This window comes from Myotis lucifugus, unplaced genomic scaffold (genome assembly GCF_000147115.1).
Source record: "Myotis lucifugus unplaced genomic scaffold, Myoluc2.0 scaffold_12, whole genome shotgun sequence".
NCBI classification, from domain to species: domain Eukaryota; kingdom Metazoa; phylum Chordata; class Mammalia; order Chiroptera; family Vespertilionidae; genus Myotis; species Myotis lucifugus.
The window spans coordinates 8,680,058-8,701,576 of NW_005871060.1; the positions used below are offsets into that span (position 1 = coordinate 8,680,058).

Consider the following 21,519-nt stretch of genomic DNA (forward strand, 5'->3'; position numbering starts at 1 on the left):
GATTTTTTACAGAGAGGAAAGGGAGAGGGATAGAGAGTTAGAAACATCGATGAGAGCGAAACTTCGATCAGCTGCCTCCTGCACACCCCCTACTGGGGATGTGCCCGCAACCAAGGTACATGCCCTTGACCGGTTTCGAACCTGGGACCCTTCAGTCCGCAGGCCGATGCTCTATCCACTGAGCCAAACCCGTTAGGGCGGTAATGTGCAAATTGACCCTAACAGCAGAACGACTGGGAATGACTGGTCACTATGATACACACTGACTGCCAGGGGGCAGATGCTCAATGCAGGAGCTGCCCCCTGGTAGTCAGTGCACTCCCACAGGGGGAGCTCTGCTCAGCCACAAGCCAGGCTGAAGGCATCACATTGGCGATGGTGGGAGCCTCTCCTGCCTCCTCAGCAGCTCTGTGGATGTTCAACTGCAGCTTCGGCCCGCTGGCAAGTGGACATCCCCCAAGGGATGTATCACTGCCAGCTTAGGCACAATCCCCCGGGAGCAGGCCTAAGCCAGCAGGTGGACATCCCCCGAGGGGTCCCAGACTGCGAGAGGGCACAGGCTGGGCTGAGGGACCCCCGAGTGCACAAATTTTTGTGCACCGGGCCTCTAGTTTAGTTCATAAGTTAAATTCAGCAGCATTTGCAGGGCCTGCCATGTGGGTTGCTAGAAGTATATAGCCTCGCACCATGCTGAGGGTTTCATGTCTTAACATATTTAATCGCCATAGTAACCATACAAGGTAAGTACTAATGTTCCCCAGGTTGTAAATGAATCTCAGTTTGGTTCAGAGGAATTCCCCATAGCCAGGGAGTAAGAAAAGTGGGCTTTATTCTAGCCTGAAGGACACTTCCTCACCAGGTTTATAATTCATGCAGTCATTCATGATTCAATAACTATCTGTTGAGTATCTTTTAGGATGTAAGGCCCATGGTGTAAAACTTAGTTGTTTTTTTCTTGTTTTATTTTTTTTATTTTTTGTGTCTTTGTTGATGATGGCAGGTACGCTAGACCAGTGCCTGCAGGCACGTTCTTTCAAAGATCTCTAATGTAAAATTAAACCCAGCCCTTCCCAAATTGTCACAGATTCCAGCATGGTGGAAGAGATAAGCAAGGAATGATACCATAGGAGAAACATCCAAGTAATCTGGAAGATATGGGGCTCAGAATGTACAAAAATTGTGTGTGAGGGGGCAGAAAGGGATTGGAAAGGAAATGATTATTTCTTCCTAAGGAGATACTTTCTAAAATTCTTATAAAACCCGGGGATCAGAGCTGCTTATTTTAAAGATAGAGGAAACTGGATCACAGGAACCTGTTCATTCTAAAGCCTGAAAATACTTGGCATCCAAAACCACACTTGCATAATATGAATATTTTCCTAGGCAAATCAGTTTATCTCTGTTGATCATCTGATAAGACACTGAGAATGGCTAGCTGTCTTTCCAGTAGGCAAACTAAAAAGAAACTTCTCACAGATACACAGAATTCAATGATAATAAATGCCAAGCTCGAAAAGCAGGGGTGGGCAAGGTTGGAGAGTTCACCATATAGAAAATAATCCAAACCACTAAAAGATCCACCAGATGGCAGACTGGTCATCAAAACTATAGTCTTTTCCTTTCCAAACAAGTTTTGAAGCTTGATGATTAATTATTAACTTTTAATCAGGGAAAGTGAAATTGATCACGGCTGTGGGTTTATGTAAACAGCTCCCTCCACGCCCCCTACCTTCAGTCCTAAAGCAAAAATCAGAGTTTCCATTTAGTAAGCGCCCACTCTGTGCCTATTGTTCTGTGGAATGATACAGAGAAAATTAGCATGGCCCTACACAAGGATAACACTCAAATTTGTGAAGTGTTCTGTGGGTGTTTTTTTTTAAATATTTTTATTGATTTCAGAGAGGAAGGGAGAGGGAAAGAGAGAGACAGAAGAGATAGAAACATCAATGATGAGAGAGAATCATTGATTGGCTGCCTCCTGCACAGCCCCAACTGGGGATCGAGCCTGCAACCCGGCATGTGCCCTTGATTGGAATCAAACCTGAGACCCTTCAGTCCATAGTCCGACGCTCTATTCAATAAGCCAAACCAGCTAGGGCTGTTCTGTGTTTTTTAAAAAGAAATGTACTGTTTTATGATAGATTTGAAATATCACATGCAATTTTAAAAATTAAAACTTTCATCAGTAGCACCATAGCAATTAGGTAGCAGCAAACAAAACACTGCCAGACAAATATGTTGAAAAGCATTCACAGAAATGCATTGCACAAAGTTCATCTCGGATCTTTAAAAATAAAATAATATTCAAAATATTACTACCCCAACTCTCAGATTTAGTTGTATGTAGAAAAATTTAATTTATATATTTATTCTATATAAAACATCTGTATACACTTTATCCATTTTAACTGCATAGGCATTAGTTCCAATTCTAAAAAGACTGAAAAATATGCTACTTAATGTAGCTTTTGTATATTTAAAGACTGTTGTTTAATATGCATAAAACGTCAGAAAACCAGTCAACCAGTGTTTTATTTTTTTCTGAAAATACATTTATGGTACACAAAAATAGATCTTTACCCAATAAAATTTAAAATTTTAAAACTTAAATTTTTTTTAAAGTTAAAACATCTATAACATTGTAAGTGCCTTGCAGATATCTCATTTATAGAGTCTGCTAAATAAAATAGTCTACATATTAAATATTAACGATAACTAAAGTGAGTCTCACAGGAATCTAGTGAGAATGGCCAATAGTCATAATAAAAGGCAAATCTCAACTAAAGCCAGTAAAAAGTGCTGCTGTAAGAAAAATTATAATCATAAAATGTAATGGTTTCATGAATTTGCCTCACTGGACACTTTCATTTGATAACCATTTGTGGAATAAAAACATAAGCCTCCAAAACCTAAAACAAAACCTAAAAATATCAAAAGATTAGATTTATTGGTTTCTGTTTATACTGTGAAGTGAAAACTGCAGGGTAATCCCAATGGGTTGAGCCTCTTTGAGATGAGAGCATTCTGTTTGTATGTTTGTTGAGATCCAGACCATCCCCTTTCAAATCAATGTAGTAACTATGCAAAAGATGGACATTGACCTAGACGGTTTGGCTGAATGGATAGAGCATTGGCCTGCAGAGCAAAGCGTCCTGGGTTTGATTCTGGTCAATGGCATATACCTTGGTTGCAGGCTCCTCCCCAGCCCGGGCCTTGGTTGGGGCGGATGCAGGAGGCAACCAATTGATATGTTTCTCTCTGTCTTTCTCTCTCTTTTCCACTCTCCCTAAAAATCAATAGAAAAATATCATTGGGTGAGGATTAGCAAAAAGAAGATAATAATAATTTTTAAAGAAAATTTTAAAAAATGGACATTACCAGTGCAGGAGCCCAGGAACCCAGGCCTCACAACTAGCAAATGATGGAGTAAGATCCAACTTAAATCCCTCTGACAGCAAAACCTACCCTTGTCACTCTGCTGTGTTCACAGAGTACTACACTGTTGGTCATGCACACATTCCGGGAAGGAGCGAGGCAGCCACGGAGCTTGAAGCTTTTCAAAAATGTTCCCTGTGCTTTCAGTTCACAGAAGGTGCCTTATTGGATGGGCTGTACTGGAAGACACAGCCGGGCAACAGAACTGAAGCTGACAACCGAAGCTTCATCTACTACGAGAACCTCCTATTAGGGGTACCACGGATACGGCAACTCAAAGTCAGGAATGGATCCTGTTCTATCCCCCAGGACTTGAGAGATGAGATTAAAGAGTGCTATGATGTCTACTCTGTCAGTAGTGAAGACAGGGCTCCATTTGGTCCGAGGAATGGAACCGCGTAAGTGTCTGTGGCTCATGGCCCTGTGCCTTGGCCTCTCACCGACATTCATTCATTCATTCGTTCATTCATTCATTCATTCTCTGACTCCTTCACCTAAGAAGATGCCCTAACTGACTCTTCAATGTGTATATTTAAGGTTGTGGCCAAACTAACCTTTGATTTCTCAAGTTTTCTCTACTTTTTACCCCCTTTCAGCTTCTAAATACGTATTTTTCAAGAGGCTAAATCCCTGACCGTATGGTCTATGAGAAAGAAGCTACTGGGCCTTTGGAGGTTTCTGATGCAATGCCTGGATCTTAATTTTATAGAGTCAGTAGTATCATCCGCTGGGTTATTTCTAGGAAATTTTCTGGTACAGAAGTTTTTTTTATGAGTGCTTACAAATAAATTTTTGTTCAGAATGCAATTATTTAAAATGGATAATAAGCCTGTGGGGCAGTTTTTCTGTCTTCTCAAATGTGTTTATGATTTTGAGTGTGTATTTGTAATGTTATTTATAGTGAATTTATTTGGTGTGCTCTTTGGCAAGCATACCTAAAACATCTTGTGTATTAAGGGAGGACAGTCTTTCTTTTTAGAATTACTGTAGTTATCATAAAGAAATGAGGCCCAGCCAGTGTGGCTTGGTGGTTGGATGTCGACCCATGAACCAGGAGGTTGCTAGTTCGATTCCGGTCAGGGCACATGCCCAGGTTGCAGGCTCATTCCCTAGTGGGGGACGTACGGGAGGCAGCCAGTCGATGATGTTTCTCTCTCTTAGGTGTTTCTATTTCTGTTTCTCTCTCTCTAAAAGTCAATAAAAGTGAAACATATTTAAACCTTAAAGAAAAGAAATGAGAACTCTCAGGGTTTCCCGTGGTGGGTACTGTCCTGGGTAAATTACTGTGGTAAGAATTGCCATCTAAGCTTTTCTAAGCTAATTCTGACCGTTCATCTGGATCCCTTTTCTGGGAACTGAGGCTCCCAGAATCCAGATTTGTTCATACACAGTGGGGTGAGAAACACCTTTTCTGTGATCATATTCTTTGTCATCTAATGCACACCCTATTTAATACCAGGGTCCACAAGAAATTAGTAAAAATCAGAGACTTAGAGTAAAGGGACTAAATACAAAAGACTTTTTTATGATAGTGATTTTCCTTTCCGATGCTCCTTTTTCTAGTTACTGCAAAGCATATATGTGCCCTTAAACTATGGTACCTTATCCATTATTTAACTTTATCTCACGTCGTAAATAAGAGAAATGTGTGCAACCACGACTCCATGCCAGATACCATTTAAGAAATGGTTTTATCCATCATCTCATCGACTCTTCACAAAGCAACTCTGAAATAGGTATCATCTCCATTTTATAGATGAAAAAACAGGCTCGCTTACCCACAGCCAGTACATGGAACCAAGCTGGGATTTAACAGCCTGACCAAGGCCTGTGTTTTCTCCTTTCTTGTCAGTTATGTTGTTAAGGTGGCTTCTTGCCGCCTGCAGCTCCTCATCAGTCTTCAGCTTCTTGGGAGCAAGGGCTCTCTTTTGTTCGCTGCTGTATTCTCAAACCCTGAATAGTGCCTGGACTGGAAAGATGCTCAATAAGTGCCTACTGGGTGCATGGATGCATAAGTGATTTCCACTGAGTGTGGACTACTGAAGAGGATCTTTCTTGTGTGTACCGAAGCTGCCCCTTGATCCTGCCATATTCTCAGGTTACTCCCATTTCTCCTTCCCTTCAACTCTAGACTTCCTGAAAGAATACTCTTCACTGCCACCTCCACTTATTATTGATTCACCCCTCAAAGCTCAAAACCCTTGCTTTTGAGATCTCTCTTAGAAGCCACCAGTGACCTCCAGTTAACAAATCCACTGAACGAGTTCATCCTAGTCAACCTCTCTGCAGAGTGCGCCAGTGTTGATAGCTTCTTTTGACTTCTGTGAGTGACACTGAACGTGGGTTCTCTTAATTCTGTAACCCCCTTCTTTTCTCGCCTGTCCTGTCTCACTCCAGGGTTCTATATTCCGATCTGTTTTTCCTTTCTGTATACTCTTTCTTTATACTCTTCCCCTTGACATTCAGATGGTTTGCACTCTCATCTCTATTTGATGACTCATCATCTCTTCAACAAATACGCTGTCACCATGTGTCCGGCATGTTCCGGGTGAGGTCTTCCTTTTCTAGCAATGCCCCAGAGGAGCAGCAGTAAACAAAACAGAATCAAATGCCCTGTCTTCACAGAGCTTACATCCTAGGGATAGTAGACAAATCTATATTCCTTTATATGTCCCACCAGCTGCTATAGTTCAATATAGACATTTTGAACTATATTGGTTCAAAAAATATATATAAGAAATATATAAGAACTTTGGACATGGACACGTCATGACCTATGTACATGTGGTCACTCAATTGCTAGTTTCAATATGCCCCAAACTGAACTCATCACTTTCTTACTAGATGCTCTTCCTTCTGTTGCTGGCACTACCATCTTCACATTATCCCAAAAGAGAGTACAGAGTCATTTTTGAGATATCCCCTGTCCCTTGCCCCTGTTTCCAAATCAGTTGGCAGGTTCTGTTGACAGTCACTGCAGTGGAGACACTGTCTGTCTTTCCTTCTCCTTCCCACCATCACTGCTCTGGTTCAGGCCTGATCACCTCTTGGTTACTGCAGGGACTGCTGACTGAGCTGGGCAGGGTTCCCAGGACCACCCCCAGGTCCAGTGATTCGCTGGAAGGATTCACAGCACTCAGCATATACTCATGTGCATGGCTAAGGTTTATTGCAGTGAAAGGATCATAAAGCGAAAACAGCAGAAGGTGCAGGCAGGCACATGGAACAAAGTTCAGACGAAACAAAGGGCAAGCTTCCAAAAGTCTCCTCCCAATAGCCTCACATTAGATGGTTTTCATCCCTCCAGTAACCATGTGTAACAACACGTGTGAAATGCTTCTGCTCTTAGATACCCAAGGTTATCAGTGTAGGGATCTATTTATCAGTCAAGTTCCAGATGCCAACCAAGTCCAACCCTGCAAGCTGGCTTCCTAAGGAAAGGCCATCTTGGACCTGCTACATTAACTCTTTCCTGCACATGAGCTCTCTGTTGCTCACCACGCCAGTCTTTCCTGCTGCCACCAGAGTAACTCTGTTCTGAGTCTCTCAGAAACCTTCTTTTCCCTGACTCCATGCTTGCCCTTCACAGTCTTGGCTTCTGTAAGTGACACTGAACTTAGGTTCTCATCATATGGGGGCCACACTGAACTACTAGCTGAGTGCCTTGTACTTCTCTGGCCCTGCCTGGCTCCAGCTTGAAGATGCCTTTCCCGCCCACCTGTGTCATCTAGTCCCAGAGTACAGGTACCCAGGGAAGGCAGCCATATGAGCTAAGGGCTAATAGCTCAGGGTCTGGAGACAGACAGTCATGATCTAGGTTCCTGACTCTGCCCTCAAAAGCTTTGAGACTTAAGTTGACCTCATTAAGCCGCAGGGCCCTCATCTCTAAAATGGGAATAATAACTCTATGAGAATTAAATAAGAAAACACTTATGAAGCGCCATGTCAAGCGCCTTACCCAGCTCGGTAAGACATATATATTTTTTATTACATACTCTTTTTACCGGGAACCAGCCATCTTTGTAATTGCCACAAGTCTTCCACGGATTTTACCTGTTTGTTTTGTTTTCATTTTGTTTTTTAATTAGTTGGATCTACACGAGTGAAAAAGACTTGAATGGGAGTAGCCACTGGGGAATGATCGCAACTTACAGTGGAGCTGGCTATTACCTGGATTTGTCAAGAACGAGAGAGGAAACAGCCACTCAGATTGCTAGTCTCAAGAAAAATGTCTGGCTAGATCGAGGAACCAGGGCAATTTTTATTGACTTTTCAGTGTACAATGCCAACATTAATCTGTTCTGTGTGATCAGGTATGTACCAAGGCCACTCAGCCCTCCCATTTTCATGTTTTTGTAGGTACATCCTAATCTAGAGATAGGCCAGAAAACTGTTGCCTGCAGTTGGCAAAATGATAGTGTTAAGTATCTGAGCTGATAGGGAGGTAGGGGTGAAAACTGAAGGCTTAGTGGGATAACGATATTGGAGGGAAAGGAGTTAGGATCCTGAACTATAACTGATTGGGGATAATCTTAAGTCTGGTCCAAGTTCATGCCAACAGCATTGTTTTATTAACATATATTTTTACCCCTTGTGAGGCTGACTAATGCTCTATGCTCCGTGACCAAGGTCCCCAGCCATCAAATCTTGACTCATTTCCCTGAGTCTCCCATTCTCAGATGATGCCCCTTCTATTAGAACATGAGCACATTGGTAGGAGCTATTTCTGGGTTCAGTAGGGTACCCAGGTACCTACTTCTGCTCAAGATTCAGCAAAGGCACATAAAGTTCCTTCTACAGATCCTGCGACATTGTATCATAACCACTTGGGTGACAGTGAGGACACTGACAAAGATCCCACTCACTTGTCTGGGGCCTCTTGTTCATTCATTCATTCATTCATTCAGCAAACATGTATTTAGCATTTAATATGGTGCCAGGCACTGTTCTAGGCTTTCGGGACACTCAGTGAAGACGATAAAGATACCTGCCCTTGCAGAGCTTGCATTCAACCTGAAGATAGATAATGGACAATTAACAATAAACAAAAGAAACAAATTAGTTAAAGCATATATTAGAAGGTAATATGCACAATAAAAAAGAAAAGTAGAACAGGCAAGGGGACTTGGGGTTCACCCACTTTAATCATCCTGGTGAACAACACGTTGCCAACACCCAAACACCGCCAACATAAATTACTTGCGAGTATATTTACTCACCAAATAAGAAGGATAAATTCTCATAATATCCTTATTTTGTTATCATTTTTTTAGGCTAAACTCAACTCGGCTTTACATGGCCAGTTGCATTTTGCCATTCCTTGTATTTAACAACTTTTGCAGGAAGTAATATCACAGAAATGAATGAAAATCGCAATTTTTATTGAATGTTTTAACGATTCCAGCAAGGATGGAAAAAGGATAGAAATAGGCATACAGTTCTGATTGACTTTTAAGGAATGATCTATTTATAGAAAGTCTTGCGTATGTCTTTCACTTCCTCCCCGTATTTTAGGAGAGAATACTGTCCAGGCACTTACTTCATTTCTCTACACTGTTGTCTACATTTCGGGAAGGGGTGACAGATGTGGGGTGAGACTTGGCACAGAGGCTACTTCCTGCCCTCGTGAGTTTGCACTGAGGCGGTCACGAGGCTCTTCATTTCACTATTGCTCTCTTGAGTTTCAAACAGTCAAGAAAAAAGCAGGAGAGTGTGATCAATTCTAATTTGCTGTGGCCCCTGCCTGTGCTTGATTATTGCTCCTGTGTGAGTCCTATATGCTCAGGCTCTCCCTGTGGTCACCCATCCTGTAATGGGAGAAATGGTTATGTCTGATGCTGACTAAAGGTCCTTTAAAAGTCTTACAATGAAGGAGGTAGAGATTCTATTTCTAGTTTGATAGAGAGACTATACCATTAAAGGAGTCATTTAATTTTCTCAGTGTGACACCTACAAAATGGCAATTTGGCAAGAAACATCCTGTTTAATTATGTTACCACTAAAGATCAATGCCTTCAGTAGAAATGGGGGGGAGGGGCGGTCAGACATTTACATTTACTGAGACCTATTTACTGTAAGGCAAGCACGTCAGACTCGTGGCCCGCAGGCCGCATGCAGCCCACAACGAATCTTTTTGCAGACCAGCCAATAGAACGGTGTGAGCCGTTACTTACAATTACTGGTATGAAAGGAAATAAGTCTCTTGTCAGATCCAGAATTGCTGACATTCACCTTAGATCAGTTTTGAAAGTAATCACAGCGAACAAGATTTCCCTGAAGTAGGAAAGATAGTAGCAGAGAAGAGATGCCAAGTGTCAGGAAGAAAACATTAATTTTATCATTGCTCTTTTTTTTATACTATACTTTTCTCAATAAGCCTACGTTTCTATGAAAATTGAAGCTTTTGTTTTTTTGCGGCCCACATAAACGTAAACCTTGTTTATTTGGCCCATGTTCGTCTTTGAGTTTGACATGCTTGCTGTAAGGCTTTGGGAAGGGAAGCAAAGAGTACCCCCAGGGTAAATTATTCAATGCTAGTTAGTGTAACCTAATGAATGAATGGGAAACTCCGTCCCTATCGTTATACAATTCTCAGCCAGATCGTACATATTTTGAGTGCATGACTTATATTTCTTATGTTCTTCATTGTCTAGTAGAATGACTTGCATTTAATAAAAGGCCTAGAAAGGCTTGTTTGTTATTTAACTTGTACATCACAAAAAAAGTGTATACAGCATTTTCAAAGTATAAAAACCAGAGAGGTAAAAGGGAGACTGAGGAGGAATAATCTCTTTAATCTGAGAGGCCTTGAGAAATCTTTACTTTTTGTTACATAAAATTCTACAAGTCTGGAGTCATTGGCTTTGATAAAAAACATTTTGCCACTAGTTCGGGGTGACATGTGATTGCAATTTGATTACCTTCCAGTGCAGGGACAAAATAGATGGACATCCTGTCCTGGACGCATTCGTATGTTGTTATCGTTACTGTCTTAATTGTTCTTATTACAATGCAGGTTATTGGTTGAATTCCCAGCAACAGGAGGTGTGATTCCATCTTGGCAATTTCAGCCTGTAAAGCTGATCCGATATGTCACGACTTTTGATTTCTTCCTGGCAGCCTGTGAGATTATCTTTTGTTTCTTTATCCTCTACTATGTGGTGGAAGAGATATTGGAGATTCGCATTCACAAGCTACACTATTTCAGGAGTTTCTGGAATTGTCTGGATGTTGTGATCATTGTGGTAGGTTCGAGAACAACACCAAATATCCACCTCCGTTATAAAATCATGTTAATGAGAGTCTGTCTCCTCAGCATTGTGCACCTTGATATTCCTGAAGGAGAATCTGAAACCTCCTCTGTTACATCAACTGCAGTGTTACTCATTATGTCCTCATTTTGCATGAGTAACCCCTTTGAATCAGGGAGTAAAGAAGCATTTGCAATCATCTCTCAGCCACACTTATAACAAATTAGCCATAATTCGTATTTGCCTTTGCCATGCCATGTGATGTGGGGGAGGAAACAGTCTTTTGTGTTGTTGATTCTGTTTTTTGCTAATGATATTTTTCTTCAACTAGTAAAAATTAATACATATCTTTCTGCACATGTGCAAGAAGAAACAGCCTGAAATATTTTGGGTTGCAGAGAAAACCTCCCCACAGTTTACATTTTTCTGCAAGTAGCTTATAGAGTGCAAAATATATGGCCAGCAAGGGTTTCTGTATGAGGTGTAAGAAATCATAAGAGTTATGACAGAGTCAAGACTATTGCCTGCCCCTGACTCTATTATAACTTCTTTTTTTAAATATACTTTTTATTTCAGAGGAAGGTAGAGAAAGAGAGAGAATTTTTAGGAGAATATCAGCAAATCAAGGACATTTTTCTCTCATTGCCATAGTCTTCAGGGAATTTCAAATAAACAAATGAACAGCTGTTCCCTTAGCACGAACACTGTTCCAAGGATCAGAGATTGTCCAGGGTCTTCCAGAGCAGATGATTCCTAAGAATGTTTGACATGAACCTGCACTTTGCCCCAAATCAAGATTTCCTTTCTTTTCTCAGTGAACTCAGACAATTTCTTTTTTTCTAATGAAGGTGAGGTGCTATCATTTCCAGAACAATAATTCTTACATGAATATGTAAGAGAAAAGAGAATAAAGAAGCCAGAATGAGATGGGAAAAGAAAGGAGTGTAGAGATAGGAGAAAGGAAATAAAGCTGACATGGATTAGATAATATAGCTAATCTCTTTAAGAGAAGGACAATAGCTTTGATTAAAAAGGGATGTATTTATTTTTTATATATTTTTATTGATTTCTGAGAGGAAGGGAGAGGGAGAGATAAAAAAATCAATGATGAGAGAGAATCTGATCAGCTACCTCCTGCATGCCCCTACAGAGGATTGAGCCTGCAACCCAGGCATGTACCCTGACCGGGATTTGAACCGTGACCTCCTGGTCCATAGGTCAACGGTCAACCACTGGGAAACACCGGCCGGGCTATTATAATTTCTAACACTTTGTCAAGATGGTTTCCCTTCAGCAGCATCTTAACCACTTCCTTCCAGAAGCATCAGAGTAGAAATGTATCTTTGCAAGTTTTTCTCTCTTCATCAGTAACAATCTATTGCTAAGCACTGTTACACAGTTAAGCATATAATGACATGCTTAACTGTCACATGCTTAAAAGTTGGCCAGCAGAGATGCCCTCTGAAATCTCAGTAAGTGATGCATCACCCCCTTAATCATTCTCTCTTCTAGTATTCTACTTTCTTATCAGTATTCTTCCCCCGAAATCAGAAATCAGTTTGGGAAGCCTTTGCATCAAGTCATTTATTGAATCATCAGTAGAATTAGTTGGTAAAATATAGAAAATATGTTCTTGAATGTTATTAATATGTTAACCTATTATATTATTGAATGTAAAAATGATATTCATGTGGGAATAAAAGAATACTTAAGACAAAAAGAACTATATAGATGTGTTGCATGGCAATAACAATATTGACAGGAGCAATAGCAATAATTGCTAACACTTGAGAAGCTATCTGTGCTAAGCACAGTTCCAAGTGCTTCTCGTATACAGAAGTTCATTTAATTCTCACAATAACCATCTTCACTGCTCTGCCACTGCCTCGTAAGCCACACACGTGTACTTCAGAAAGAGCTTTTGCTTAAAATGAAAATACAGAAGAACATGGTGTGGAACTGATCCGACCCTGATGCAGTTAGAAGTGCATCCCTCCTTTCACACAGTTCCTATAGGTAAACTCTTGATCCCCAAAGTCTCAACGGATTAATAATGAACACAGTTACAGAAAAATTGCAGTATTCAAGGAGGCTGGAAAGGTGATGATACTAGAAGTAATTTTTCAAAATAGTCTGGACTGTGTGATGGCTGACTATAATCTATATACATTAAAAATTATTCTAGAAGCCGAAGCCGGTTTGGCTCAGTGGATAGAGCGTCGGCCTGCGGACTGGAGGGTCCCAGGTTCGGTTCCGGTCAAGGGCATGTACCTGGGTTGCGGGCACGTCTCCAGTGGGAGATGTGCAGGAGGCAGCTGATCGATGTTTCTCTCTCATCGATGTTTCTAGCTCTCTGTCTCTCTCCCTTCCTCTTTGTGAAAAACCAATAAAATATATATATAAAAAAATTATTCTAGAAAACAATGATTGGGACTATAAAGATGCAAAACATACTGATTTTGTTTATATGAATATATTCATATTTATGTCATTGATGATAATGGTAAAAAGGTACATGTAATTTTATCTAATTAATATCAATCTTCTTTTTTACTAAATTACTCCAATGTCAACAAAAGGGTAGTCAGTGGCATTCAGCCTTTTGTGATTATGTTCATCTGTCACTGAAAATTTTGATAGCATATGCTAATGTGTTGTAATTATCTATGAAATGTGTGTGTGTGTGTGTGTGTGTGTGTGTGTGTGTTGATATAAAGGGTACATTTGTAAAAAAAATACACAATATTGAATTTAAAGATTGGGATAAATAGAAATAGAATTCTAACAGTTTCTTGTCACCTACCTTGAAGTTTTAATATTTTCCCCCCAACTCCAGTGAATTGCCTCATCCCACTTTGGAGACCACTGGAAAATACAGCTGATGGTATCATGGAAATAAAGGATAGTTTTTTTGGCTCAGCAGCCATAACATTTTGCAAGTATTTCTTTGAAAACTTGCTTCACTGTGCTGCTGTTCTTATTTTTCTTAACTTTTAGTACTGCCAAGACCACACTTCAAACAGTGTGCTTTTTTAAAAAAAGAAAAGAAAGGAAGGGCTAATGGAATCTCACTTCTTCAAACCTTTCCTGACCTAGTGGAAATAAGGGCAGACTTTCTGTTCCTCTCCCCCCACACCCCCCTTACACACACACACCCTGTGTTCCATTAGACCTTGAACCCTATGAAAGGAGCCAATGCTTTTTTGTTTGATCTGGCCCAAATTTGCTTGCCCACCTGACTTGAAAAAGTCCAACTGAAACTTGAAAAGAAATGATACCCTAATAAAAATATAACATCTTAAAATTGTTTTGAAATTATCTCCTTTATTTGTGTGTGTGTGTGTGTGTGTTTTCCTAACACTCTAAAGCAGTGATGGCGAACCTATGACATGCATGTCAGAGGTGACACGCGAACTCATTTTTTTGGTTGATTTTTCTTTGTTAAATGGCATTTAAATATATAAAAATCAATATCAGAAATATGTCTTTGTTTTACTATGGTTGCAAATATCAAAAAATTTCTATATGTGACACGGCACCAGAGTTAAGTTAGGGTTTTTCAAAATGCTGACACGCTGAGCTCAAAAGGTTTGCCATCACTGCTCTAAAGTCTACAGGCTTACTTCACCTACATAATAGTCTTTCAAAACTAGCAGAATTACTAAAAATAAAAAAGGAAGACTATTAAGAAGTCTAAATTCAAGTAATTTTGTTGAGTGGTAGGTCTCACATGGTGAAAATAATTTATTCACCAGATATTTTCTGAATTCCTACTATGCACCTGGTACTGTTCTAGGTGTTAGGGATATAGGAATGAATAAAATAACCGAAACCCTTGCCCTCGTGAAACTTATATTACGGTAAAGAGAGACTGTTCTTTTGTAAACAAGGATGAGAATTCCAAAGAAAACTCAGGAAAGAACTAACAACCCAAATGTTCACAAAATCTCTTTATTTTCATTCCCTATTTTGAAGGAAAAGTCCCAAGGAAATTTAATGTGTTGATATGATATCGATATTATATAAATGACTACATGTTCCACATTTGTCCTGTGCAGAGTGAAACACTGGATGGAGAACACACTGTTCTGAGTGTGTTGGGTAAAGGGGTGTTGTTGGTTTCAGTCAGTCAGCACTTCCCCCAACTTATTTTTCATCCCTTTCAGCTAAGTCCATGGAGAAAAACATCTTCAGTATATTCCAGAGAGCTCAAAGAAAATATTCCTACAGTACAGAAATACAAGATTGGCTCTAGGATTCCTTCATAAAGAAGAAAAGGAAGGTGGTGAGGTTGGCTTTGCCAATGTTATTGGCAGCCCGGCAGATCTTTGATATGATAATCCCCTGGGGCCATGATCTGGATGGCTTCTCAAGAAGTGCTAATGGCCCAGCCAGTGTTACTCAGTGGTTGAGTGTCCACCCATGAACTAGGAGGTCATAGTTCGATTCCTGGTCAGGGCACATGCCCGGGTCATGGGCTCGATCTCCATTGGGGAAGGGGAGGGGATGCAGAAGGCAACCAATCAATGATTCTCTCTCATCATTGATGTTTTTATCCCTCTTGCCCTCTCCCTTCCTCTCAAATCAATAAAAACCTATTTTTTATAAAAAGAGAAGAAGGACTAATGAAGTGGTCAATGACCATCATCCATAAGAAGAAAGGGAGAATGGGTAGCAAGGGTTACACCACCTGTCACAACCTACCTGCCCTGGACTCAGACTTCACATGAGGGCAAGGGGTTATGGTTACATACTAGCACTTCCCACAGATACATGCTACTCCAATGGTGATGGATGCAAGTATAGGGCCCAGTGTCCCCTCAGATACGGTTTTATAGCCCAGGACCAAAGCATGTGTGAAAAGTTGTTGGTCATGTGTTAAGAGACAGAAACAAGCCAGAGGAAAACCCTTGGCCCATGTATTCCCACTGCAAACTTGAGCCCTCTGTCATCATTCCCTCCCTCTTAAAAGGCCAAGCTCATTCTTTCCTTAAGAGCATTCCTTTTAATACGTCTTTCACCCTTCACCTTATATTGTGTGATGCCAATTCCTGAGTAGGTTTTTGTATTATTTATCATTGTATATTTATTTGGTCTTGAACTAGAGTGTGCATTCCTTGAGGACAGAGTTTGTGCATTTAACTTCTGTTTGTTCATTGGATTTCCATTCCTAACTAGAAGCAATATACTGCTTTACTTGTTTTACGGCAGTGCCCAACACTTTCCAATTATGTGAGTGACTTTTATGAATGCAATTGGGTGAGAAAAATGTTGATCCCTAGAATTAATACAATGGCAAAGCGAAATAAACTAGTCATTTTAGGGTAAGTGACCTATTTCTAAAACACTGTAATAAGAGGGAAGTCTTTTGTTTTGCAGCTATCAGTGATGGCTATAGGAATTAACATACACAGAACATCGAGTGTGGAGGTGCTGCTACAGTTCCTGGAAGATCAAAATACTTTCCCCAACTTCGAACATCTGGCATACTGGCAAATACAGTTCAACAATATAGCTGCGGTCATAGTATTTTTTGTCTGGATTAAGGTAATGTATAAATTTCATTCTGGATTTTTAATAATATTTTCCCTTCTTTTTATTAACATGAATCACACAAAATTTGGAAAAATTTGCTTTTGTGGCCAAATTCAAATAGCCAGCCAAAGCTGCTCCATATTTTAAAGTAAGCTAGTGGGACTCATTTGATCATTCCTCTTGCTGTGAATGATGCTCTCTTCTACCTGAACTCTTGCAGGACCTGTCCCTGTAAGTTTTGTTTAACAGAAGCAATAGGGGCCTTTTCAGTATGGCAGCTGGGCTCGGAGCCCCAGGCTACTTTAGCAAGGACAGGTCACCCGGATATGGATGTGACCAGATGAAGGAAAAGGAACTAGAGGAATGGAGACGGGGGCGGCATACTGATTGGAAGTGCTCTCTAGAAAGATTGCTTCTTTTCCAGGTAGAGGCCATAGAGAAGCTTTACCTAGAATTGAGGTTGGAACAAGCACCTCTTCCGAGCAGTTCCTTAATCACTCATTTCCTTCTTTTCCCAAGACATAATGTACATTTCCATGTATGTGAAAGGTTAGGGCATTTCATCATATACAGTAAGCCTTCGTTCTGGAGATGCAGGAAATTTCCGTCATTGCAAGGCAGCTGCCAGCCTGTCAACAGTGTCCATTTAAATTTAATTTAATTTAAATCATATACAGGTAAGCATTCAGTTCCTTGGTCACTCTAGCCACATTTTTTAAAATATATTTTTATTGATTTCAGAGAGGAAGGGAGAGGGAGAGGGAGACAGAAATATGAAGGATGAGAGAGAATCACCGATAGGCCGCCTCCTGCACACCCCCCACTGGGGATCGAGACCCCAACCCGAGCATGTGCCCTTGACCGGAATTGAACCCAGGACCCTTCAGTCCATAAGCCGACACTCTATCCACTGAGCCAAACCAGTCAGGGCAAGCCACATTTTTAAGTGCATGAAGTCTATATGTGGCTAATAGCTACTGCATTGGACAGTGGAAATAGAGAATATTTTCATCATCACAGAAAGTTTTATTGAGCTGCACCATTTTACAACGCACTTACCAACAGTTACTTATTTTACTGAATTGGTATCCACACCTGGAATGCCTGAGCTTTATCAGAGCGCATAGACCTCATCCTATACCTCTCAGGTTCTTTATTCAGTCAGGAGAAGCTCTCAGCAACATACCAAACCTTTATCATTAACAAGTAATAATAACATCTCATAGAAATACTAATAGGGATTGTATTAAATAATGTGTTTATAACACCCTGAAAAACATTTTGATTTGGCCAGAAACAGTTTATAAGAGGTCTTTAAGTAAAATTCTGGGTGGCTTACTTAGTGCTTCAATTGTAAATATCTTGCCCCCAAAACTTTTTAAGAACCATTACATTCTTTCAGGCAGGGTCATGACTCAGCTTCCTTGTATCTCCCCGGTGTTCTTCCACCAAGGCTTCTAGCTAGAGCTGTGCAGGTGGCCATGCCCTCTGGGCCGTGAACGGCTCAACCCGGGCAGCCATCCTCACTGCCTTGTCTACAGAAATGCGTAGTATGGCTTTGCAGTCAGAAAGAGCTGGGTTCAAATCCAGGCTCCAAGCCCCAGCTGACTCCTGAGATAGAATACCAATGTTTTGGTCACTGTTAAGATTTGAGGCGGTCTCCTTAAGCCCTCCCCCACAATGCCTGGTACATAGTCTGATGCACAATAAATGACAGTTAAAATTGAAGTAAGTCTTTCCTGGAGGTCTTGCTATCTTTCTCTCTTATGTTACTAGTTTTTATTTGTAGGAGGTTTTCTCTCTTTTATTTGAAACTTCTTTGAGAGAAAATTATCACTAGTCATTTTACTAGTAATTACAATTAAACCTGCATTTACTGTATTTTAACCACCAGGTAAGTGTAACTAAAATGAGGGCAGGAGCTTTGTTCTGTTCATTGCTGTATTCCCAGCTCCAAGAATAGTGACTGGTGCATGGTGGGCACCCAAAATACTTTTTGAATGAGAAAAATAGAATTTGCTAGATTTGAAAAAAAGCACGTTATTTTTCTTTTACTTCGCATAATATTTTCAGGGTTCATTCATGTTACAATATGTATCAAAACTTCATTCATTTGTGAGGCTGAATAATGTTCTGTTAGCTGTACATACCCATTCATCTGTTCATATCCTTCTGTCTTTTATAGCTCTTCAAGTTCATCAACTTCAACAGGACCATGAGTCAGCTCTCCACAACCATGTCTCGGTGTGCCAAAGACCTCTTTGGTTTCGCAATTATGTTCTTCATTATTTTCTTAGCCTATGCTCAGTTGGCCTACCTTGTCTTTGGCACTCAGGTTGATGACTTCAGTACTTTCCAAGAGTGTATGTAAGTATATATGAAATTATGAAGAAAAGTTTAACTGGGGATGCCACTGCCTTCTCAGGGATAAAGGATAAATCTTCATGGTTGCTATTTAACCCAGAGTTTAAAAGTCATTGTTTAAAATTCGAATTAAATCTCTTTCCCAGAAGCATTGACCCACCAATGCAAAGATGACCATATATTCTGAAATGCTGATGCTTGAGGTAACAGCCCATATAATAGTAAGACATGTTAGTAAGATCAACTCTGTTCCAAGATCAAGGTCTTCTTAGCACCACATGCAAATGGTAGCTTTTAAGAGACCATTTGCCTATATTTTTATTCCTAGTCAATATTGTTGCCATATGTTTTAAACATCAAGTTATTTTTTAAGGAGAAAATAGTATTTCTAATATTCTAGGAGAAACTCAAACCAGTACAGGAATTTTCTGTCTTTTTTCAAAGTTCTCAAATATGATATTAAAAACAAGAAAAGTAGCCAGTATCAGATTTCCATTCCATTTAGAAAGGAGTTAGGAAAAGAGATGATCATGATCATTGAAGGTAATAAAGCTTTGCACACGGGGGTCCCTCATTAACGTTGCTGTTTGATAAAAGTCAGGAATGAGAATGATTTTACTAATTAAGACCCAGCTTTGGTAACACACGGCCACTCTAGACCCCACTTTGAGTGTGTGTCAGAATGTTGGAGCTTTGAGACATACAATTTCGGGCTCTTCTTCAAAAATCTTTTTTTTAAAGAGATTTTAAATTCAGACCCAGATGACCATTGTAAAAGTTTAGGGTTACCATGTTTTACCTAAATTATGTATTAAATTCATATAGCCCATTGCTTTATAAGTTATCCAATAATAATATGATTATATTTTCTTATTAACCAAATTGAAATAATATTTAGTGTGAAAGAATTATTTTTATTCCAGAAGGCTTCAATTGCTCATATAAGTAGCAAGAATTTTCCAAAGGAATTGACAATTTTCTGTTATGTGACAATTATCTACACTGAAAAAAATGCCTAAAATCATCTTTTAAAAAATGTTGCCTCAATGCTGGACATTCTTTGTTTTTGTTTTGTGGTGTTTGTTTTGTTTTTATAGCTTCACTCAATTCCGTATCATTTTGGGTGATATCAACTTCGCAGAGATTGAGGAAGCTAATCGAGTTTTGGGACCACTTTATTTCACTACATTTGTGTTCTTTATGTTCTTCATTCTTTTGGTATGTATGCTTTTATTTAGAGTGAGGTGATTTAAATTTCATAAATCACCATCTTTTCTTTTCTCTACACTCTATTCCCTATCATTTTTTTTAACCCAGGAAGTAGAAAAATGTGGGTATTATAAATCATATTTTATTTTCCTTGTCTTTGCTTTACAGTTTTAAGTCTTCACCAAATATCTTTTCCATGGACTTTCATTTACCTAACTATAGATAGATAATAATGTCTATTCAAGGAAAAAAATAGATCAAGTGCAAATTTATAAAGTTACTTGAAATAGTGTTTTGCCTAAAAAGTTAACTATGCTTACTCACATGTTTTGTTAACACAAACATCAGCTTTTCATGGTCATTTGCTAACATGACTTTGCATTTCTCTCTCTCTTCTCTTCTGTTTAAAAAAGAGGAACTGACTAAGCAAGTTAGATCCAGTATGTCAAGAGTAATATTTGAGTGAATTATTGCTTGTCAAAATAAAATATCTTACTTTCACTTAGTCATATTTAAATAGCTAGAGACTAAATCTAATAGTGTATGGAAATTGCTTGAAAAATTATATTAAAAATATTTGTTTATTCTCTTGATTTGGTACAAATTAACATTCTTACCATTGGGTCTTAAATTAATTAGGATTTTTTTAAAGGCATTTTGTTCTTCATCTTAACATTTATACATTTATTTGTCTATTCTACTAAGAAAATATTAAGTTAGTTTAACCTAGGCAGTGGGTATTTTTTTCATTTAAACACTAACATTTAAGGATTCCTTACATCAACCAACATCTTAAGAAAATAAAACCGTTTCTGTTTTCAATGGATTTTATAAAGATTCTTTGTATATAAGATTCAGTAATTTAGTGTAACATCTCCAGAGCTGGTCCAGGTCCTTAGCGGTTAAGTATATAGTATTTACTGAGTGAGAATTAGATGTATTTTAATAAAACTGAAGAGTCAGGAATATCATGCAAGTTCATTTGTATCTTGCTCTATCCATGTCTCACGATTACTTTTAAACTGAGCCTCCTAAGTTTCTCCTTCTTATTATATACTAGAGGCCCGGTGCACGGGATTTGTGCACTGGTGGGGCCATGGCATGTGGGGATCCGCCTGCTGTGGGAACGCTGTTCATCCCAGTCAGCCGAGGGCTGTGGACCCGCCCTCTGAGTGGCTGCTCTTGCTGTGGGAATGCCACTCATCCCAGTCAGCCCAGCGGCACTCCCACTGTGGGAGCGCACTGACTACCAGGGGGAAGCTCCTGTGTTGAGCATCTGCCCCCAGGTGGTCAGTGGGCATCATAGCAACTAGTTGGCCGGTCGTTCTGCCATTAGGTCTCTGGGCTTTTATTATATAGGATTAAAGAATAAGAAAATAGAGGAAAAAGTAAGCCTTTCTTACTCTCTAACATTGCTAGTAGTTTGAATTCTGGAGCATCTGAATCCCTGAATGTCTACTCAGAAAACAAAAACCAGAAATTGAGAGTTCTGCAATGACCTATAGTTGACTTCAGGCCACCTAAGTTTTCTTCATATGTTGGTCAGCCAAGTGAGGGACATGATTGTGGCAAGTGGAAATGCTCCAATGTGGACTTGTTTGAATGTTGTCCTCCAGTAGACAGCACCTTCTAAAATTTAAATTTAAATTTAAAATTTAAAATAATTCAGTCACTTTATCAGATCAATTGCTAGAACATGAAAAGAAACTCTTAGTTTTTTTTCTTT

General features: G+C 39.6%; 1 protein-coding gene and 1 pseudogene across 1 annotated transcript in view; both read left to right on the plus strand.

The window, feature by feature from the left end:
- Positions 1 to 21,519, plus strand: part of PKD2 (polycystin 2, transient receptor potential cation channel) — a 58,760-nt gene that overhangs the window by 19,548 nt on the left and 17,693 nt on the right. Inside the window, exons 4-9 of the mRNA XM_006109794.3 lie at positions 3,583 to 3,833; positions 7,524 to 7,748; positions 10,451 to 10,679; positions 16,065 to 16,232; positions 18,406 to 18,587; positions 19,682 to 19,802. Coding sequence (XP_006109856.3) covers positions 3,583 to 3,833; positions 7,524 to 7,748; positions 10,451 to 10,679; positions 16,065 to 16,232; positions 18,406 to 18,587; positions 19,682 to 19,802 — 1,176 coding nt within the window. The remainder of the gene's footprint in view (positions 1 to 3,582; positions 3,834 to 7,523; positions 7,749 to 10,450; positions 10,680 to 16,064; positions 16,233 to 18,405; positions 18,588 to 19,681; positions 19,803 to 21,519) is intronic.
- Positions 1,770 to 1,870, plus strand: LOC111825068 (annotated as a pseudogene).